This window comes from Oncorhynchus mykiss, chromosome 19 (assembly GCF_057628025.1).
Source record: "Oncorhynchus mykiss isolate SJ-2025 chromosome 19, ASM5762802v1, whole genome shotgun sequence".
Taxonomy (NCBI): domain Eukaryota; kingdom Metazoa; phylum Chordata; class Actinopteri; order Salmoniformes; family Salmonidae; genus Oncorhynchus; species Oncorhynchus mykiss.
The window spans coordinates 51,105,097-51,128,641 of record NC_143040.1 but is presented as its reverse complement, the minus strand read 5'-3'; the positions used below and the strand labels follow the sequence as shown (position 1 = coordinate 51,128,641).

General features: G+C 48.7%; 1 protein-coding gene across 3 annotated transcripts in view; it reads right to left on the bottom strand.

Annotated features, from left to right (window-relative positions):
• The window catches only part of LOC110497888 (protein O-mannosyl-transferase TMEM260), a 35,499-nt gene that overhangs the window by 4,857 nt on the left and 7,097 nt on the right, over positions 1-23,545 (bottom strand). For 2 of the 3 annotated variants that reach the window (XM_021574339.3, XM_021574338.3), the window contains exons 3-13: positions 23,199-23,230; positions 21,330-21,493; positions 9,012-9,189; positions 8,637-8,750; positions 8,337-8,516; positions 8,176-8,216; positions 7,007-7,093; positions 5,049-5,157; positions 4,740-4,912; positions 3,860-4,031; positions 3,513-3,652 (exon numbers count right to left, since the gene is read on the bottom strand). In XM_021574339.3, the coding sequence (XP_021430014.2) occupies positions 3,513-3,652; positions 3,860-4,031; positions 4,740-4,912; positions 5,049-5,157; positions 7,007-7,093; positions 8,176-8,216; positions 8,337-8,516; positions 8,637-8,750; positions 9,012-9,189; positions 21,330-21,493; positions 23,199-23,230 (1,390 nt within the window). Of the gene's footprint in view, positions 1-3,512; positions 3,653-3,859; positions 4,032-4,739; positions 4,913-5,048; positions 5,158-7,006; positions 7,094-8,175; positions 8,217-8,336; positions 8,517-8,636; positions 8,751-9,011; positions 9,190-21,329; positions 22,828-23,198; positions 23,231-23,545 lie in introns of all 3 variants that reach the window. The other variant, XM_021574341.3, reaches the window with a different exon arrangement.

Here is a 23,545-nt window from a genome sequence, read left to right as displayed (position 1 = left end):
ATCAGGCAGGCACCGTGCTTCTGAAGTGGGCAAGGCTGGAAACCCCTGAAGGGACCTAACCCCAGCTATCCATCTCCCCTCAAACACTTCTCACTCTCCCCTGAAACACTAATCACTCTCCCCTCAAACACTACTCACTCTCCCCTCAAACACTACTCACTCTCCCCTCAAACACTACTCACTCTCCCCTCAAACACTACTCACTCTCCCCTCAAACACTACTCACTCTCCCCACTCTCCCCTCAAACACTACTCACTCTACCCACTCTCCCCACAAACACTACTCACTCTCCCCTCAAACACTACTCACTCTCCCCACAAACACTACTCACTCTCCCCTCAAACACTACTCACTCTCCCCTCAAACACTACTCACTCTCCCCTCAAACACTACTCACTCTCCCCTCAAACACTACCCACTCTCCCCTCAAACACTACTCAATCTCCCCACAAACACTACTCACTCTCCCCACTCTCCCCTCAAACACTACTCACTCTACCCACTCTCCCCTCAAACACTACTCACTCTACCCACTCTCCCCTCAAACACTACTCACTCTCCCCTCAAACACTACTCACTCTCCCCACTCTCCCCTCAAACACTACTCACTCTCCCCACTCTCCCCACAAACACTACTCACTCTCCCCACAAACACTACTCACTCTCCCCTCAAACACTACTCAATCTCCCCACAAACACTACTCACTCTCCCCTCAAACACTACTCATTCTCCCCTCAAACACTACTCACTCTCCCCTCAAACACTACTCACTCTCCCCTCAAACACTACTCACTCTCCCCTCAAACACTACTCACTCTCCCCTCAAACACTACCCACTCTCCCCTCAAATACTACTCACTCTCCCCACAAACACTACCCACTCTCCCCTCAAACACTACCCACTCTCCCCTCAAATACTACTCACTCTCCCCACAAACACTACTCACTCTCCCCTCAAACACTACCCACTCTCCCCTCAAACACTACCCACTCTCCCCACAAACACTACCCACTCTCCCCACAAACACTACCCACTCTCCCCTCAAACACTACCCACTCTCCCCACAAACACTACCCACTCTCCCCACAAACACTACCCACTCTCCCCACAAACACTACCCACTCTCCCCTCAAACACTACTCACTCTCCCCTCAAACACTACTCACTCTCCCCACAAACACTACCCACTCTCCCCTCAAACACTACCCACTCTCCCCACAAACACTACCCACTCTCAACCCAGGTGGCTGCTAATAGAACTGAATAGGCATACATGGGAAGCACATACAGTACCAGTCAAAAGTTTGGACACACCTACTCATTCAAGGGTTTTTCTTTATTCTTATTGTGCTCTTCAGTAAGGCCATTCTATTGCCGATGTTTGTCTATGGAGTTTGCATGTCTGTGTGCTCGATTCTATACACTTGTCAGCAACGGGTGTGGCTGAAATAGCCAAATCTACTAATTTGAAGGGGTGTCCAAATACTTTTTATATACAGTACTAGTCAAAAGATTGGACACACCAACTCATTCAAGAGTTTTTTCTTTATTTTTTACTATTTTCTACATTGTAGAATAGTGAAGACATCAAAACTATGAAAAAACACACGTAGTAACCAAAAGTGTTAAACAAATCAAAATATATTTTATATTTTAGGTTCTTCAAAGTAGCCACCTTGATGACAGCTTTGTACACTCTTGGCATTCTCTTAGCCAGCTTCTTGAGGTAGTCACCTGGAATGTATTTCAATGAACAGGTGTGCCTTGTTAAAAGTTAATTTGTGGAAATTCTTTCCTTCTTAATGTGTTTGAGCCAATCAGTTGTGTTGTGACAAGGTAGGGGTGGTATACAGAAGAGCCCTATTTGGTAAAAGACCAAGTCCATATTATGGTAAGAACAGCTCAAATAAGCAAAGAGAAATGACAGTCCATCATTACTTTAAGACATGAAGGTCAGTTAATACGGAACATTTCAAGAACTTTGAAAGTTTACTCAAGTGCACTCGCAAAAACCATCAAGCGCTATGATGAAACTGGCTCTCATGAGGACCGCCACAGGAAAGGAAGACCCAGAGTTACCTCTGCTGCAGAGGATAAGTTCATTAGAGTTACCAGCCTCAGAAATTGCAGCCCAAATAAATGCTTCACAGAGTTCAAGTAACAGACACATCAACATTACCTGTTCAGAGGAGACTGTGTGAATCAGGCCTTCATGGTCGAATTGCTGCAAAGAAACCACTACTAAATGACACCAATAAGAAGAGACTTGCTTGGGCCAAGAAACACAAGCAATGGATATTAGACCAGTGGAAATCTGTCCTTTGGTCTGATGAGTCCAAAAATTAGACTTTAGGTTCTTTGTGAGATACAGAGTAGGTGAACGGATGATCTCCGCATGTGTGTTTCCCACCGTGAAGCATGGAGGAGGTGGTGTGATGGTGCTTTGCTGGTGACACTGTTGGTGATTCACTTAGAATTCAAGGCACACTTAACCAGCATGGCTACCACAGCATTCTGCATTGATACGCCATCCTATCTGGTTTGTGCTTAGCGGGACTATCATTTGTTTTTCAACAGGACAATGACCCAACACACCTCCAGGCTGTGTAAGGGCTATTTGACCAAGAAGGAGAGTGATGGAGTGCTGCATCAGATGACCTGGCCTCCACGATTACCTGACCTCAACCCAATTGAGATGTTTTGGGATGAGTTAGACCGCAGAGTGAAGGAAAAGACGCTAACAAGTGCTCAGCATATGTGGGAACTCCTTCAAGACTGTTGGAAAAGTCTTGAGGTGAATCTGGTTGAGAGAATGCCAAGCTGGTTGAGAGAGTGTGCAAAGCTGTCATCAAGGCAAAGGGTGGCTACTTTGAAAATATATTTTGATTTGTTTAACACTTTTTTGGTTAGTACATGATTCCATATGTGTTATTTCATAGTTTTGATGTCTTCACTATTATTATACAAAGGAGAAAATAGTAAAAATAAAGAAAAACCCTTGAATGAGTAGGTGTCCAAACTCTTGACTGGTACTGTATGCCTCCAGTCTTACCCAACAAATACACAGACGAGCATGTGCACACACACCATTCAGCTCTCTCCCATTCCTACTGCTCTGCTCCACTCTCCTCTCCAGTGCTGTGCCCTACAGGGTTGATCCCACTGGTCAGTGTTGCCCCCCTTAGAGACGTTCATGTTGGCCAAGCAAACACTGCCCCCTGGTGGGCTTGGCATTTTAAGGACTCTTAAAATGACTGTCCAACCCATTTGATCTATGTTTCCCCAGACTACTATAGTCAGATGGATACAGTAGTCACACAGTAAATCATATCTACTCATTATGTATTCAGTATTTCTCTGCAGTCTTTCCCACATATGGCTGAAGCATTGTTACTATTGAGGCAGCAGTTATAGGTCTTATTTCCTCAATGCACTGATCATTGTATCAACCACTCAGTGCTCCCATTCAACCTCACCAGTTCTCTCAACTCACTCACTCACTCACTCACCGTGTGTTGTGAGAGAGGAACTGCTCCAGACTGAAGGTGTCCTTCTCCTCAGTGTGGACCGGGTCCCACCAGAGCCCAGGGAAATGAACCCCAGGGTGATGCTGGCCCAGCTTGGCCACGTACCAGCTGTACGTCATCATCTGGAGGGGGAGAGAGTAGTAATGAATAGGAGCCTTACTGAGATCATCATCATCGCAACTCTATTGTCTAACTTGAATGGCCTGTCTTCAGTATCAGGCTCAGATTAATTTCCAATTTTATTATAATATAGCTCTAATTATAATATATAAAAAGCTAGGCATGGTGTCCTGGGCCTAAATAAACCCAATATAAGGCTCAGTACTAACCTCCTGGTCAACGAGGTGTACGTCAGGCCGGACCCCCTGGCAGTAGTGGAGGTAGCGCAGAGAGTTCCCTGGGAGGTCTCCCCGGGTCAGGATGATAGAGTCTGGAGGAACAGAGGCCAGAAGCTCCCTGCCGAACCGCTCCACAACACTGTTAATGCTCTGATCACACTCCCTGGGAGGGATGCAACACAAACCTTTACAAGTCAACGGGAAATAACATATTTTCTCTAACCACACTGACACATAACAAGTGTACGTTTGTGTCCACAGCAGCGAGGTTGTGTTTGTAGGTCTTCACTTCTGAGGATTGTGTGTGTGCATTCATGTACTGTATGCATGCTTTCAAGTTGCTCTGTGGTAAGTTGTCACAGCCCCAGCTCTGCCTATCTAATCGTGGGTAGACAGGTGCAATGGGTCTGACAGTGTAGGCCAGGCTCTCCTCCTGATCAAAGCAGCTGTGTGATAGCGGCCTCAGCCTGCCAGGCAGAGCGCAGCGCCATGCTGGTGTAATCTGCTGCCTCTCATGGCTAACATCTCACACTCAGCATTCACAGTGAAATCTATGTGCTAACCGTGCCTCTCTTTAGCCCCCACCATGGGGTGAGGAGAGACGGGAGAATAAAAGACCTGCCATGTGGAGTGCACGCCCCAGTTTGAAGTACAGAGAGAACTACTGGGTTAGCTCAGGTGAGACTAGTGTGGAGGGAGTTTTGGGAGTAAAATACTCAACACGTTGTGTGCGACCCCTACCTATAAGACAACATGTATTTTCTAGTTTGTGCGGCAAACCTTGAAAACAGTTGGTGGTGAAGATACTACAGTGTTATAGCCCCACACACAGGATGTGCCATCAAGTCAGTTGACAGGTTATGATGCTTACCGATGGTTGGAGTGCACCATGTGTGCCAGGACACCTACGGTGAAGAGCCAGCCTCCGGCCCTCCACAGACCCCCATGGCCTAGCCTCCTCTCCAGGCCTGTGTGTGTCCAACTCAGGCCCAGCCCAGCCAGCACACACACCACAGCATCGCTCTGAAGCCAGAACCGCTCCACCTGCAGAGACCAAACACACAACACAGCCTTTTACCTGGGTCAGAGGAGACTGTGGCATCCCAACTCAGGCCCATCCAGTAGCCTCCCTGCCCGTTTTCCCTGCCTGCCCTAACTAGCCCCATGGCCCATCACTCACCACTCCCAGCAGTAGGGGTCTGCTGATGTCCAGGTTGGCTCTCCAGGCAAAGAACAGGGAGTAGAGTAGCAGCATGGCCGTCAGTAGCCAGGGAACAACAAGGCGTCTCCTGGAGAGGAAGGACAGGCATCGCCATGAGAGAACTGGCCTTACACAGAGAACTGGCCTTACACAGAGAACTGGCCTTACACAGAGAACTGGCCTTACACAGAGAACTGGCCTTACACAGACATATACACAGAAATACCATATATATTACTTTCTCAATATCACATTTATTTTCACCCTCCCAACAAATACATGAAAATAGATCCAGTGCAATTCACTCCCAAATTCATCAAGGTACAGGAGAGATAACATCACACCGCCTGTAGACAGACTCACTATTACAGCTAACACGTTCTGTAGCCCACAGCATGATTGCTTTCCTAATGCTGGGTCTGGATGACAGCGTGTGAGTCACTGTGTGACGGGCCAACCACTCTGCCTCACATCACCATTACAGCACAGAGGATGGTTGTAAATGGTTTTATAAATGAACGAAAAAACCCTAGTGGTAATCAAAACACAATTATGTGAATGGAAATGAGAATTGGAAAAAATAGCATATTTATTGTGCTGTATTTCAGGAAACTTGACTTTCCATGGAATATCAATGGAATGACCCACGTATGTTTGCGTGTGTGTGCAGGCGTTCACGTACATACATGCAGAGGGTGGGTAGGGGGTGGCAGGGGGTGGGTAGGGTGTGGCAGGGGGTGGGTAGGGTGTGGCAGGGGGTGGGTAGGGTGTGGCAGGGGGTGGGTAGGGTGTGGTCAGGGGGTGGGTAGGGGGAGGCAGGGGGTGAGTAGGGGGTGGGTAGGGGGAGGCAGGGGGTGGGTAGGGGGAGGCAGGGGGTGAGTAGGGGGTGGGTAGGGGGAGGCAGGGGGTGGGTAGGGGGAGGCAGGGGGTGAGTAGGGGGTGGGTAGGGGGAGGCAGGGGGTGAGTAGGGGGTGGGTAGGGGGAGGCAGAGGTTGGGTAGGGGGTGGGTAGGGGGTGGGCAGGGGGTGGGTAGGGGGTGAGTAGGGGGTGAGTAGGGGGAGGCAGAGGGTGGGTAGGGGAGGCAGAGGGTGGGTAGGGGGTGGCTAGGGGGTGGCAGGGGATGGGTAGGGGATGGGTAGGGGGAGGCAGAGGGTGGGTAGGGGGAGGCAAAGGGTGGGTAGGGGTTGGAAGAGGTTGGGTAGGGGGTGGAAGAGGGTGGGTAGGGGGTGGAAGAGGGTGGGTAGGGGGTGGAAGAGGGTGGGTAGGGGGTGGCAGGGGGTAGGTAGGGGGAGGCAGGGGGTGAGTAGGGGGAGGCAGAGGGTGGGTAGGGGGAGGCAGGGGGTGGGTAGGGGGAGGCAGGGGGTGAGTAGGGGGTGGGTAGGGGGTGGCAGGGGGTGAGTAGGGGGAGGCAGAGGGTGGGTAGGGTGAGGCAGAGGGTGGGTAAGGGGAGGGTAGGGGTGGCAGGGGGTGGGTAGGGGGTGAGTAGGGGGTGAGTAGGGGGAGGCAGAGGGTGAGTAGGGGTGGGTAGGGGGTGGCAGGGGGTGGGTAGGGGGTGGCAGGGGGTGAGTAGGGGGAGGCAGAGGGTGGGTAGGGGGAGGCAGAGGGTGGGTAGGGGGAGGGTAGGGGGTGGGTAGGGGGAGGCAGAGGGTGGGTAGGGGGAGGCAGAGGGTGGGTAGGGGGAGGCAGAGGGTGGGTAGGGGTTGGAAGAGGGTGGGTAGGGGGTGGGTAGGGTGTGGAAGAGGGTGGGTAGAGGTGGGTAGGTGTGAGGCAGGAGGTGGGTAGGGTGAGGCAGAGGGTGGTTAGGGTGAGGCAGGGAATGGATATGGTGAGGCAGAGGGTGGATAGGGGTAGGTAGGTGGTGGGAAGGGATTCAAATTCGCATCCCAAATGCTAATAATTGCCCTGAGGCAAGGTTCGTCTGCCAGGTGTTTCCTTACCTGTCCCAGGAGATGAGGAACATGCCCAGTCCAGCCAGGACCAGCACAGGGAGGGACAGGTCAGCCATACAGTGGTCCAGCTGAGCCCTGACACACACACACACACACACACACACACACACAAAACCTCTGATGACCGCATCCCTCTAACATCCATCAAACTGAAGGACACCAATTACTGAATGTCCTCTCATTTCCTCCTCATCAGATTGGAATACACCAGTAACTGTGCCCTCCCGATCAAACAGACTAACTCTGTTGACTGTATGCACCCCCAGTCCCCACCCTTCCATTCCCATTCGAGCGACAGACACCAATGAATGTGTCCTCCACTCAACCCCTGTCAGAGTGCCTGTCAGTCACAGAGACACTTTCCCATCTTCTTTAATACCCATCTCTATTGGATGGCTTATTGAGTCTCTATCAGGGAGAGAGAGAGAGAGAGAAAGTGTGTGTGTGTGTGTGTGTGTATATGTGTGTGAGACTGTGTCAGCTTGTCTAGTGGAGTTTACATCCCCGATGTGACATGCTTGTCATGCTTGCCTCTCTCCCTTGTCTTGAAGGTGTGCTTGTCCATCAACCAGCAGGGGTGATGGAAGGGGGCGGGGGCCAGACGGGGGGGCTGGTGGTGGGGGGTCTTAAGACGCATACTCCCCACCCGTCGTCAGCCATAGACAATTACAGAAGTTGGATGACGGAGGGGGGAGATGGAGGGGGTTGTTGGAGGAAAACAAATCTCTCCGCTATATTGCAGTGTCTGTCATCACAGCTTGTCACGCTTAAACACCAGAGCAGAGTGATCAATTCAAACTGCTGGAGAAACAGAACACAGGGATTTGGCCCTCTAAGCAGGTTCAGTTCTGCTTTGATGGGAGAGAGGGAAGAACAAAAGAGAGAGAGAGGAGAGACGGGCTCCAGTGCTGGCGATGGATGGGCTACCTCCTTCAGAACAGAACTGATGGGTTTTTGTGTGATGTTTAAACCTGTCTGTCTCGAGCCAAAACCATGAGAAAACCCACTCTGTCACTTCTACAGATCACATTATCCAATGAATGACCTTCAAATGCACAACATTTAAAAGCAAGACACCAGAACAATTCATGATATAGCAATGACTTCATCTGTAAAATAAAGTGAATGAATATTCTAATAAAGCTGGGCATACTCACTTTAGCATCATGGTGAGGTTCCCGGTACCTTCTGTCTTGGCCTAGGGTCACATATTAAAGAAACAACCACATCAATCACCACTACATGTCCCACACTAGAGTTTGTGGTCAACCTCAAAGATAATGTATGTTGGTACAGGTAAATGTATAGAAGTATGTACCAGGCTGAAGGTGCCGTATTCAGTCCTCAGTAGGTGAGTAAAGAGGCCTGAGAGGGAAGTCTGGTCTCCCCAGCTCCAGCGAGCTGTGTTCAGGTAGGAGGAGATAGGCAGGTAGACGTAGGGCAGTAGACCCCCCAGGAAACACAGTCCCAGAGACATCAGCCCACAGACAGACAGCTCCTGACACAATCACACAATAAACATATATTTAGCATCCTTACAGATGGTCCAGTTCTTCTACCTGGTTGTGTTACGTCTCTATGGCCACTCAGATGGAGAAGAGCCTGTCGTTAAACTTACTCTGTGAGAGTAGAGTTGGAGCAGGACCCAGGGAATGATGACCACCACGTACAGCACCAGAGTGTGCTGGTTACACAGACCCAGGCCACAGCACAGCGCCCCCCAATGGGAAACCTGACAACAACAAGAGGAGACTTAATTCCTCATATTTTATATAGCATTTCTGTCATTGAAAGAAATATACAAATCCAATGACGAAACGTGAAATCTGTAAATTCACACCATATAGGTTGTACAGTATAGTTTCCTGAGGCAGACAGTTGTGATATCACCACGGAACAGTCTATCTGGTCTGGGAGATGTGGCTGATATGCATGTTCTGTCCCGTGTGAGGGTGGAAGCTGTGGAGGGAGTGTGTGCCGAGGGCTGGGTTACCTTCCTCCTCTGGGGGGCACTGTCAGCACAGTGGAAGCTGGTAGTCAGGGAGAAGAGGAGCCCAACAAAGAGGTTGTTGAGGGAGAAGACCTCAGCCACCACCGACCACTGCCAGCTGAGCCTGGACACAGCAAACACTCCACCAGCCAGCACCGCACCCGGCCCTGGGCCTGCCAGTCTAGAGTAGAAGGAGAGGGTGAGGCACGGGGGTTAACACACAAATTTAACTGCTCAAGAAATCCTATAATTGTTTTCTGTTTTTAATTGTAGAGTAACTGTCCAATCATAGGTATGAGCAGCTCCGGGCAATGTGGGCATGAGTAATTATCCCAAAGCTAGATCTGAAAATCATATTTAGGATTGACGTATATGATTGCTCAAAAAATCATTGCCACATGTTTGTTAATTATGGAGTACTTGTCATTGCAATAAATCTTAGATTTGCATAGGAATAGGTACTATCTAAAAAATCTAGGCCATTCCCATACCTATCCTTCAACCTTCCTCTCCAGCAGCACCAGAGCAACCTGACATAAATAACCATTATGGGAGATATGGTCCTTTACTTCAATAATGTGGGCACAAAAGTTTCCCCTGCTGCCTCCATCTCTTCAGTGGTGACTGAAGCAAAGTTGGGATATCCATCATATACTAAGACCCACCACTTACTAGAAAGAGAGACAGAGGGAGAGGAAGAGGGACAACAAATGACGAGGAGGAGAAGAAGGGGAAGAAAAGAAAAAGAGTAAAGAGATGTGTGAGTGTGAGTGGGGGGGGGGGGGGGGTGGGGGGGGGGTGGGGGGGGGTGCTGGGTACGAGGAAAAAGTTGAGGGGGAGAAAGAGGAAGAAAAAAAGCAGCCTAGTCCCCGGCACGCTGGCTCTGAAATATGAGCGGGCTCCACAATTAAGGAAGTCAGGCAGTATGCCCCTTTCCGCCATTGTGTGGAGTGGCTTAGAGTCCTCATCAGCCTATCAGCTAACTGACAGGCAGAGAGCTGCTCTATTCAGCACGGCAGATACAAGCTGCAGGCCAAACGGCTGCCAGGTCCCTTATGACCCCACAATCCCTTGCCGGTGACAGCTTCAAGCTCCATAGCAAATTAGGCGCTCTCACATTACAATCGCAGAAGACAGATTCCATTAACGGTATCTGAAATTGAGTAGAGAGCAGGCCCGTTATCAGACCTGACTCATAAGCACCGCCATTAATCACAAGGCATGATACCATTTATACATTTCCAGCTCGCTGCCTGCCGCTGTGATAGTCAGCCACAAAAGGCCTGATGAGACTTAGGCATAGGGGAACAATGGAGCTTTCTGAGGAAAGCGCGGTAAATCAAGAAAAAAGAGACGGAGAGGAGAGTAAAAAATACCTCTCCTGTCCTCCAGTCTTTTTGCTCTGTGTTCTATGTGATGCAGGGCTGTAGTGGGGGGTGTTGAAGGGGTGTCTGGGTGTGGGTTCAGTCTTAGTAAGAGATAGCAGCGTCTTTCTCACTGCACCGATCCAGGAATTAGTTGTAACTTGAAGGGTAGGAGGAAGGGGTGGGGGCAGATGGGGACATTTGCTGAGGGGCAGGGACTCCCCGCACCCTCAATTCTACCCCCCTGCGTGGCAATTAACCCCAGCCCACACGCTTAGCAGGGAGGCTGGTTTTGAGGTAGAGCAAGGTGCTGCGCAGTAGTGGGGGTCCATGGAAGTAATGGGGATATTACACCAGGCTTGCTTAGGCTTCTACAGACCTGCCTGACAAGCACACTCCCGCATACACACAATCACACTCCTGTCCCCTGGCCCTTTATTCCTTCTGAGAGACTGACACATCTCTCTCCTAGGGCCTGTCAGTGTGTAACTATCCAGTGATGTGTGTACTCTCAGGTTTAAATGACCTGTCTGTCTGCAGAGGACCACCTGGGTTCCCAGTCAGTCTTTTAGCCTCTCCTTGGCTCATTCTCTGGGCTAAGTCTGGGGCTGGCTGCTCCCATGGTAGAGAGATGAAGAGGAAGGGACTCTGACTCCATTGTGGCCATGTTTCCTGTTATCAAAGCTCAGTGTTTTGCAGGATGCTGCTGTGTTGTAATGTTGTGGCTCACTGACAATAGCTGTCTGGTTGAGACATGGCAAGACAATAATATGTTCTCAGCGAGTGTATTTTACCCTGAACTGATCTAGTGTGCCAGAATGGCTCAGTCTCATCACTGGGGTAATTCACAGGATGACAAAGGAATTCTAAACAGAAATGCTGTACAGAAATGCTATGTATTTCATGAAGATATTGGGAGATCATTGCCCTGCTAAAGAAACATACAAACCATTTAAGAGGAAAGAATCCTGGAAATTTGAACAATAATCATCAAGCTCTTACTGAAGTAAAATACGTCGACCAAAATCGTACAACAATTCACTCTCTAAATGAGAAATATCCTAAATAGAGTATAAACTGTAGGTCAGTAAGCAGAAGAAGAAAAATTACATTCAAGATAAACACAAACAAACACATGTCCACAATCCATGTCCTCAAACCAACACAGATATAGTTCCCAGTGTCTTCTACGGGGACAGACAGTAGGACACACATAGCTTGCCACTGTCACTTTGAAGAGTCAAAGCAAACCCTGCCTCATTTACCACCTTAGTTCCTAAACATGGGCCAGAGGCTTGCCAGCACTGCACTGAAACCCAGCACCAAACGCCTGCCTGCCGTGCGTTTGTCTGGGCTGGCCTCAATAACGCAACACAAAGGGCCACCAGCAGCCTGTCTGTAGTGAATGTGTAGGGAATGAGGCAAGACAAAGGGCCCACCAGCAGTCTGTCTGTCGTGAATGTGTAGGGAATGAGGCAAAACAAAGGACCCACCAGCAGCCTGTCTGTAGTGAATGTGTAGGGAATGAGGCAAGACAAAGGGCCACCAGCAGCCTGTCTGTAGTGAATGTGTAGGGAATGAGGCAAAACAAAGGGCCACCAGCAGCCTGTCTGTAGTGAATGTGTAGGGAATGAGGCAAGACAAAGGGCCCACCAGCAGCCTGTCTGTAGTGAATGTGTAGGGAATGAGGCAAGACAAAGGGCCCACCAGCAGCCTGTCTGTAGTGAATGTGTAGGGAATGAGGCAAAACAAAGGGCCCACCAGCAGCCTGTCTGTAGTGAATGTGTAGGGAATGAGGCAAAACAAAGGGCCACCCGCAGCCTGTCTGTAGTGAATGTGTAGGGAATGAGGCAAAACAAAGGGCCACCAGCAGCCTGTCTGTAGTGAATGTGTAGGGAATGAGGCAAAACAAAGGGCCACCAGCAGCCTGTCTGTAGTGAATGTGTAGGGAATGAGGCAAAACAAAGGGCCACCAGCAGCCTGTCTGTAGTGAATGTGTAGGGAATGAGGCAAGACAAAGGGCCCACCAGCAGCCTGTCTGTAGTGAATGTGTAGGGAATGAGGCAAGACAAAGGGCCCACCAGCAGCCTGTCTGTAGTGAATGTGTAGGGAATGAGGCAAGACAAAGGGCCACCAGCAGCCTGTCTGTAGTGAATGTGTAGGGAATGAGGCAACACAAAGGGCCACCAGCAGCCTGTCTGTAGTGAATGTGTAGGGAATGAGGCAAGACAAAGGGCCACCAGCAGCCTGTCTGTAGTGAATGTGTAGGGAATGAGGCAACACAAAGGGCCACCAGCAGCCTGTCTGTAGTGAATGTGTAGGGAATGAGGCAACACAAAGGGCCACCAGCAGCCTGTCTGTAGTGAATGTGTAGGGAATGAGGCAACACAAAGGGCCACCAGCAGCCTGTCTGTAGTGAATGTGTAGGGAATGAGGCAACACAAAGGGCCACCAGCAGCCTGTCTGTAGTGAATGTGTAGGGAATGAGGCAAGACAAAGGGCCCACCAGCAGCCTGTCTGTAGTGAATGTGTAGGGAATGAGGCAACACAAAGGGCCACCAGCAGCCTGTCTGTAGTGAATGTGTAGGGAATGAGGCAACACAAAGGGCCACCAGCAGCCTGTCTGTAGTGAATGTGTAGGGAATGAGGCAACACAAAGGGCCACCAGCAGCCTGTCTGTAGTGAATGTGTAGGGAATGAGGCAACACAAAGGGCCACCAGCAGCCTGTCTGTAGTGAATGTGTAGGGAATGAGGCAAGACAAAGGGCCACCAGCAGCCTGTCTGTAGTGAATGTGTAGGGAATGAGGCAAAACAAAGGGCCACCAGCAGCCTGTCTGTAGTGAATGTGTAGGGAATGAGGCAAAACAAAGGGCCACCAGCAGCCTGTCTGTAGTGAATGTGTAGGGAATGAGGCAAAACAAAGGGCCACCCGCAGCCTGTCTGTAGTGAATGTGTAGGGAATGAGGCAAGACAAAGGGCCCACCAGCAGTCTGTCTGTAGTGAATGTGTAGGGAATGAGGCAAAACAAAGGGCCACCCGCAGCCTGTCTGTAGTGAATGTGTAGGGAATGAGGCAAGACAAAGGGCCCACCAGCAGCCTGTCTGTAGTGAATGTGTAGGGAATGAGGCAAGACAAAGGGCCCACCAGCAGCCTGTCTGTCGTGAATGTGTAGGGAATGAGGCAAGACAAAGGGCCACCAGCAGTCTGTCTGTAGTGAATGTGTAGGGAATGAGGCAAGACAAAGGGCCCACCAGCAGCCTGTCTGTAGTGAATGTGTAGGGAATGAGGCAAGACAAAGGGCCCACCAGCAGCCTGTCTATCGTGAATGTGTAGGGAATGAGGCAAGACAAAGGGCCACCAGCAGTCTGTAGTGAATGTGTAGGGAATGAGGCAACACAAAGCGCCAGACCAGGGGATGGACTGTCACATATAATGCCACAGCCGTGCCATCGCAGATCAGCCCTCCAGTTCTCTCACTCTGTGCGTGGCGCTTTGGGAGAGACATGGCAGGAAAATAACCACACATTCCTGAAGAGGCTAGGATGAAGCCCATGAAGTGGTGTCCTGGCCTGGTCTGGTCTGACAGAGGGTTCCAGCTGGCCTTGGCTCAGTAACACTGGCACCCCAGGGTTTAGATGTGGCCAGGACAGGACAGTGGGCTGAACACTGAGGATCTTTAGATAATATGACAGTGTTTCTGGCTAAGTGCTCTGTTGCATCACATTTGGGAAACAGACATGCAACTCTGTTTTTGGGCCATGCTAAGTAATAGAGGTAACAATTTAACTATCTACTATAAAGCATATATTACACAGGTCTAAGTAGATCATACACATGATATTATGGGTGCTACATATATCATTATAAAAATGTTTTTATTTATTTATTCATAATACCGAGCCTTCCAGCAGCTAGCAAACAAACCTTCCTAAATGTGCACACATTCCTGTTTAAATTCCCCAATCAGGCAGAAGCAGCAACCACAGCAGCAGATAGGAGAGGAGAGGAGTGGTGAATCAGGACCAGAGAGTGGAGCGTGCCTCAGTCACCCCTCCTCCAGGAGAGCACCCGCCCTCCCCCAATTGCTCCCGAGTACATGCAAAATTAATCACCACAATCCCGCTCAAACAATGCAGCCACTGACATGACAATTTCTCCCAGAATGCCATCTTAATCTCCAGCCCAACACACAAAAATTACACAAAACAGAAAAAAACAAATTACAGAAATCCGGTGCTTATGTGATTCACAGAAAGCCATTTTTATGCTGCTGCTGCGGCTATTTCAACAAAGTCATTAGGCAGCCACCACTGATATATAAATGTTACTCTATAGATTCCATTAACTAATTCTGGCTGAATTGTAATTGCCGAGTCTGATCCGTCGACTAGCCTGGTGTCTTATTAAGACTGCCTGTGGTGGGTGAGGGATGTACAATTTACGTCCGAGGCAGACACAATCTCAGGGCCACAGGCGAGAGGAATATTAAACTGGTACTTTGTTATGCTGTCTATCTACCCCCCCCATACCCCCCTCTATCCCCATCCCACTGCCAGTAATGAGGAAATAACATCTTCATTAAACATCTGTTTAACTGTATTACAGGATGAATCCTAGGGGGAACCATTGGTCATGCTGAGGATGGGGGGTGAGAGGAGCAGGAGGCCTCATGTCCCAGGAGACAGTAGGATATCATACAGACAGGGCAAAGGTCCAAACATAGGAGCTTTTAAACAATACCAATACAACTACCCCCTTCAAGCTATGGTTGAGAGAAGTATGGCTCTGAACACTAAGTGCCTTGATGTAGATTCTACCTGACCACAACAGATGTGAAAGGGAGGGGCTGCCTGGCCACCAGCAGGGGGGTAGCGGATGGAGAAAGGGGGATGCTCAGCTGTTTCCCCCCACCCCATTCATCCCTATAAAACTACACACACACACACACACACACACACACACACACACACACACACACACACAGATCCAGTGATGACCTCGCCACACATGTCCCTCCAGCAGCCCCAGCCCAGTGGAAAAACAAGCCACCTGAGTGAGCAGCAGCGGGGGGTAGGGAGGGGGAGCACCATCAGGGCCATATGGTGGAGGCCCTATAAGGAGCCTGGGCCACAGCACTGGGCACTAGGCATGGTCTGGCACACCGCCCGCCCTGCGGTCCACTGACGTATCAGCTGGTCCACACAGGCCCGCTCTTGGCAGGTGAGTGTCTCGCCGGTGTGCCTTTGGGATGGGGCAGGGAGGGGACGGGGCACATTTGGTGCGCCTCACGAATCCTGTTGTTATGTAATCGTACGATCACACGACGTGTCAAAAGTGCTGATTGTTGGATGTTGGTGGTGACAGTGTTTTTGTTGTTTTAGCGTTCCACTGGCTGTGTCAGTGTACTCCGTCTCCGTCTCTGGATTACTATAGGAACGGCGTGAGAGAGATTCCTCTCAGGTAGCACAGATTCAGAGGAGCTTTAGTAGATAAACTGTGAAATGAGGGAGCACCAAATACTGAGCTCTCTGGATCATCCTCTTTCACAGGGTACACACGTTCTTATAGTCCTCCTGAGACTGTATAGAGGACTTTTGTAGGACTGATAGGGTCATATTTTATTCCTAGGAAGTTTCAAGTGCAATCGTACCCCTGCACATCCACTCGGTACTGGTACCCCGTGTATACAGCCAAGTTATCGTTACTCATTGTGTATTTATTTATTCCTTGTGTTATTGTTTTTCTATTTTTCTCTCTGCATTGTGGGAAGGGCCCGTAAGTATGCATTTAACTGTCAGTCTACACCTGTTGTTTACGAAGCATGTGACAAAAAAACATTTGATTTACTAATTATTATTATCATTATGGCCCCCGTCCTTAAAGGCTTGTTTAGTCCTGGTGTGATAACATAGGAGACGGGCAATTTGTCCATCAAACCATGTGATTAAGCCAAGTGCGCTGTAATTGGCAAATGAAAGGGAAGCTAAGTGCTACATTTTACACTTACGCAACTTGCAGTTTAGGGAGAAATGGCTTCCAAGTCTATCAATTTACATTCCACCACATTAAAAAACAGCAATCTGTCCGACTAATTTAAATTGATACATCAAAGGCTTGCTATGTTGGGAATATTACAGACGAATTTCAAGGTCTTGCAATTTACTGTTTTGGAGGAACTGCCTTCAAGTCCATGAAAAAATAAAAGTGGATATCATGTAATAACTTCAATGCAATAATTCCCTACGCATTTGAAACTGTGACTATTCCTCTGGTGCAACCACTTGCATAACCACTCTCAAAATACTGCTGTGATACAAACAAAAGTTATATGGAGATTGGATACCAACCAGGGAAATGTCAATCACAGACATAGAATAGGTATTACTATAGTTCAGCTTAGTGAGATTAGCTCAAATGTTCCTGAGAGGGCTGAGCAGGGAGGGAGTGCAGACTGGTCAGTCTTGGCATTTAGTCTGAGGGCCAGGTCTGGCCGGAGGGACCCCCACAGGGGCGTGGCATGTCATCTCTGCCACCCTACCGGGCACGGGCGAAGCACCCAATGCCTCCAGCGACCATTCCGGAAACCATCTACCCCCCTTGCCCCCTCAAGCCCTATCAGTACCATACCAAGTCTGCCAGCTGAACTCCAGCCACAGCCTCAACCCAAATCATGCTCCAGACAGATAATGACTAAAACCTTTATGCTTATTTTTCAAATTGAAAAGCGTAAATGATACATTCATAGTTAAAAGCTTAGAGGGTATGACTGGGTGCTCTGGCTGAAGTCCTCAGTGCCCATCAGCCCATTAGGGGGGTCCTCATAATGACTTTTCACTTAGTTTAATTATAATCCAAAATTTGATCTAAATCCTTAGAGATTACAAACAGGGCAGCACTTTCCATGTGTTGTGGTCCAAATATCTTCAGACAGCATGCATAGATGCTGTCTCCAAAATCCCAGTATGTTAGTGGCTAGCCAGAGCTTAGTGAAATGATGCGATTGATCGTTTATGAAACAAATTCCAAAACGCAGTTGAGTCCAAATCGGAGACAGAGGCCGAGAGAATGAGAACCACAGAGCAACAAACCCCAGAGGGAACAGTTAGAGAGTAGTTGTTCCTGTTCCCTCTGTGGTTTGTTGCTCTGTGGATCTCATTCTCTCGGTCTCTGTCTCCGATTTGGACTCAACTGCGTTTTTGAATTTGTTTCATAAACGATCAATCGCATCATTTCACTAAGCTCTGGCTAGCCACTAACATACTGGGATTTTTGGAGTGAGTGAGAGTGGAAAGAAATAATAAGAATGTTCCTCTCCTCTGCCCTCTCTTGGGAGGCCAGCCGGTTTCAGGTTATGAGTCACCTCTGAAGAGAGGAGGAGAGGCAGGACAGGGGCTGAGAGTGAGGCTGAAGTCAGTCAGTCCGGGCTGAGGGCCAGTCCACATGGAGAGAGCACTTCCTCCCCAGCCCCTGTCCTGCACCAGCAGGGCTGACCCTGTACCCTGACCCCCTTCAGCCCACCTGCCACCCAGACACCACCGGCCAAGCACACAGGAAATGGACCCAGCTCACTGCAGCCCACATGGGAGCAGTGACACTCCCTTTACCAGCCCTGTATCACCTGCTTTCTCTGGCCCAAAACAGCTTGCTGGTTCTGTATCTGTGCTACAAATGGCACAGTTTTTAACATACGCCACAATTCATTTGTTGGAATGGTAAATCTAACATGGTGCACAGTACATTCTCAAAATAGCACTGCATGCATAAATGGGCCATGTAAATGTAAAACTATGGGGAAAACGTCTGAAATGAAGCTGCCACCAATGGTGCACAGAGCACACGTAGGAAACTACCAAAATCAGCAAACGGTCGATGTAAGATAGGCCAGGCAACAGTGTGAGATAAAAGAAGACAAAGAGAGAGAGGGGGGAAAAGACTCCTTACATGACGGGGTCAGCAGGCAGGCAGGCAGAGCTGCAGGAGGAGGGCCGTAGGCAGGGTGGCATGGGAATGTACAGAGACACAGTGGCTAACATTCTGAGGTCCTGATTGGAGAGGGAGAGGGAGAGGGAGGGAGGATCCTGTCCCTTTTAGACCCAGGAGTGCAGAAGGGGGAGATTAAAAATCGTGCCATGTCAGGATTGGGAGCATGCTGGGTGATGGGAGGTGTCAGGCACTTGGAGGGGGCTGTGACTGTGTGACTGTGTGACACACACACACACACACACACACACACACACACACACACACAACGGGTAGGTGATGGGTAAACAGGCTGTGTGTTTGTGGGGGAGGAGTGTGGTGGGACTCTGCTCTGAATACAGAACAGGGGGATCAGGAACACCACTGCCAGTCAGAAACGACCCAAAAATATCACCAGTCCATTCACCAAGCAGCAAGATGCAAACGTCAATTGGAAAATGTTCAGGGATTACAGAATTGTGCTACGAAGAGAGTTTACATTTTGTGCTAAAAACCCATTTGTTGGCTCATTTAGTAATTATCCATTTAGTTATTATATATATCTAAAATGTGATTCACTTTAAAAATAAATTATATATATATATTTTTATATCTTTCTTTTCACATTTTCAAACATTTATATTTTCCAATCTTTGGGTGAGGTTTTTTTCTCACCTGAGTAGCCTCGTTTCATTGCAAAAAATAAAATTAAACCATCTAGTGTTCAGCGAAATAACAACACAATGTCAAATACAGGTAACCTAGCCAAATAATTAACATCCAATCACATTAACCGTTACTCTCTCATGGGAATTCCACTAAGCGTCGGTGTGTAGCCAAACATAGCTGCTGCTCGTTCCATTTTCTCAAAAATTGATAAATGATTAAAACAAGTAAGGCCAGCGTCCATAGAGACATATACCAGCTCTACTGGTAGTACTGCTACTACCAGCGGTACTACACCTGCACCTGTCAATGACACAGGTTGTTCTGCTTCCACGAGCACATCCAATGCTAACATCAGTAATTCGTTGTTAGCCCAGCTAGCATGGACACTGAGAGTTGTGAATCTGATGCAGCCGAAGAGCTACTGCCCTCTTACCAGGGAAAGCACCGAACAACAGACAGGGACGTTGGACCATCGAAGAGGCGCAAATATGATGAGAACTACACTGATTTGGGGTTCAATTATATTGAGAGTTGTGCCTTTCCTCAGCCACAGTGTGTTATATGTGCAAAAGTACTATCTCACAACTCGATGAAACCTTCACTATTGCGCAGACATTTAGAAACAAAACATGACGATTTGAAAAATAAACCACAGGAGCTTTTTGAGGGAAAATTAAGATGACTTTCGAGTAGTAAGACATGTATAAAAGCAACAGATACCATTAATAAGAAGGGGCTAGAAGTGTCTTATATGGTGAGCTATCGAGTGGCTAGGACAGGCAAGTCCCATACTATTGTGGAGGACTTAGTTCTTCCTGCTGCCACAGATATGGCTGGGACAGTGCTGGGGAAAAGGCAAAAAAACTATACAGACATTTCCTTCATCAAACAACACTGTTTCACGACGCATCAGTGACATGGCAGAAGATGTTTTGAAACAATTACTGCTTCGCATACAAGCCAGTGAATTCTATGCGTTATAGCTGGATGAGAGGATATTTTTAATTCGCTGGACAGCTTTTTGACATCAAACGGACTTTGGTGGTCAAGATGTGTTGGTATCTGTAATGATGGCGCAAAAACCATGACAGGTAGACATAGTGGAGTGGTAACGCACGTGCAAGCAGTTGCTCCCGACGCCACTTGGGTCACTGCAGTATCCACCGAGAGACTCTTGCTGCCAAGGGTATGACTGACAGCTTGAAAGACGTTTTGGACACTACAGTGAAAATAGTTAACTTTGTTCAAGCAAGGCCCCTGAACTCTTGTGTATTTTCTGCATTATGCAATGATATCGGCAGCGACCATGTAACGCTTTTACAACAGACAGAATTGCGCTGGTTATCAAGGGGCAAAGTATTGGCACGTTTTTTGTATTGAGAAACGAGCTTAAAGTTTTCTTCACTGACCATATTTTCACTTGTCTGACCGTTTGCATGATGAGTTTGTCACATGACTGGCCTATTTGGGTGATGTTTTTTCTGGCCTGAATGATGTGAATCTAGGATTACAGGGACTCTCCGCAACTACTTTCAATGTGCGGGACAAAATTGAGGCTATGATTAAGAAGTTGGAGCTCTTCTCTGTCTGCATTAACCAGGACAACACACAGGTCTTTCCATCATTGTATGATTTTTTGTGTGCAAATGAACTCAAGCTTACGGACAGTCAAAGTCAAATATGATATAGCGAAGCACCTGAGTGAGCTGGGTGCGCAATTACGCAGGTACTTTCCAGAAACAGATGACACAAACAACTGGATTCGTTATCCCTTTCATGCCCTGCCTCCAGTCCACTTACCGATATCTGAACAAGAGAGCCTCATTGAAATTGCAACAAGCGGTTCTGTGAAAATTGAATTTAAATCAGAAGCCACTGCCAGATTTTTTTATTGATTTTCTTGCCTTGGCAAATCGCACTGTTAAGACACTGATGCCCTTTGCTACCACGTGCCTGTTATTAGATTATTATCTGTGCATTGGTCCTATAAGAGCTCTCTGTCACTTCCCACGAGCCGGTTTGTGACAAAAACAAATTATTATGTTTAATAAATGTATTGTATAGTGTGTGTGTGTGGCAGGCTAACAATGATGGAAAAAAACAACATTTGAGAGTGCGCAGCTGGAGGTTGAATGTTTGAAGGGGTACGGGACTATAAAACGTTTGGGTACCACTGATCTATATCATTGACAAACATGCAGAATAACTATTGGATGCAGCAGACTAACCATGTTGATTATAATTAGACAAGAAGGACCTGGAGTTTTTCCTGACTAGGTGACCTGACCCGGAGAGAAGCCTGGCCCTAGTGATGTGCTGTAGTCTTACCTGCAGACAGTGAAGCAGAGGGCCCCGCTGGCCCCGGCCCCCAGCATGCTGCTCAGCAGGTTGACACTGTGGGCCGGAGACACGGAGAGGGAGAGATAGGGCAGTAGGGACAGAGCCAGCCAGGCTAAGAGGGTGAAGACTGGGTATCCCGGGGGGTGAGCCACCTGCACCAACAGAGAGAGAGAGAAAGGACAGTAACCGGGGGAGGGATGATGAGGAGAGCGACAGGAGGGAACCCACTATCCTGAGGACATCAGTGTATAGGTAGAAGTTTTTCCTGGCCCATTCAGGAAATACTCCTGGCCCAGGATATCAGGCTAATGCGTTTGAGGAGTGGGAAATGTTTAAATAAGTGTGGTGGAATTATACAGAGTGGGGGTACGGGGCTGAGGCAGGATGAAAGGGAGAGGTGGTAGCAGGGTAATGAAAGCCTGTCATTTTAATTAGCCTCACTTCCACCAGTGCTGTACCTGAGTGCCCCAGGGGGAGTGGTGGTGGAAGTGAAGGGATGGAGTGGTAGGCCTAGACAGCCATACTGTTACTGGGTCCTGACCGCTGACTGACTGACTCTGCTATGAGAGGGCCTCCCAACCCTCTTTTGTCTCTCTACACAAACCATTCCTCCTCCTCTTCCTCCCTTCATCACTTCCCAAGGACAGGGCAACTCTCTGGGGTCCGTGCTGCAGCACGTGGTGCACACCAGCCTCCCAAATCCCCTCAGAGCCGCAGCCACTCTCACCCGGGGGATCCCAGAAATCACTGCAATTAGCCGCTAAGTCTCCTCCAGGCCGATAAGGGCTCAGTCATTACACACAGACTCCTTCCCTGACACAGATAAGGCTGGGTCAGCCGTAGAGCAGGGGCAGCCCTTCAAATGGAGCCGCCACTGAGAGGTGAGGGAGTGATTGCACCACCAATCATCACGGACACGGCCGAGGCTCACTGGATCCTTGGGTATGTCCACAACAACCAGCCTCAGCTAGGTCTGAGGAGAGTGGGGAGAGACTGGAGGAGCTTTTAAAGCGAGGGCGGTCAAAGGGAGGTCAAAGGGAGGTCAAATGGAAAGACAGAAGGAGAAGAAATGTGGCCAGTAAAAAGGCACAGAGAAGGGGGAGGAGCCCAAGAGAGAGAGAGAGAAAGAAAAGGAAGGGGTGAAGGGAGACAGTGAAAAATCTCAGTTTGATAAACAGATGGGTGGGTCAGACAGGCAGGCAGTACCACACAGGTGAACATGAGGTGGAGGTAGGAAAGACGGGATGTGGGGGAAAATCGAGATGGACCGGCTCATAGTTAAAGAGCTAAAGGACAGCGGAGGGACACCAAGGCCACTGGGAGCTGTGGGGAGAGAGAGCTCCAGAGCTCAGGGGATCAGAGGGGAGGGCCGGCGTTCCCGGGCCCAGGGAGGACCGCCGAACACTGGGGAGGCCTGACACGCAGGCCACACGGACTGCGGCACTAACGGCAGGATTACTGGCATAGTGACACCGACACAGCCTCCCTAAAAGGATCACAGCAGCGTAATAAACTTTATTAAATAATAAAACTTATTATAACTGTTAACCCGATTTAGTTCATTCTTCCCAGCTTACACACACACACAAAAAAAGATATAATGAGCCTTATACCATACATAAGGCAGAGCCTAAGAAAGCCATCGCCTTACCATTGACTTTAATTGGATTTGAAAAACGGGTTGCAAATTATAGCATTCTCTACTTCCAACTTAGTCAAATAAGTGTATAGAAAAGAAGGGAAAAACCTGTGGACTGAATGTAAATGAATCTGCTTTCTGCCCATGCTTAATTAAACTTCCGTAATGCTTAAAGGAGTTAATGAGTGAATTGATTAAACAATAAGGCTAATTCTTACCCCCAGCTCACAAGCAGCGGTGATCAGCTCTCCTGTGGAAGACAATAGGGGAGGAAATTAATGTAAACCCAATCATTATTATTAAGAGACAAGTCTGCTCCAAAGTTTTCCCAAATCAAATACTTGCACTGGGGTTTTGCATTAATTTGCCTGGATCAAAACCTGCAAATCTTCCCAGTGTGACATTTCCTAAGCGGCACGCTCATTCTCTTCCTCTCTCGATTCTCCCCCCTACGCACACACACACACACACACACACACACACACACACACACACACACACACAGCAAAACTACTCCCATCTCCGCCACACACACACACAAACACACCATAACACTTCCTCCCCA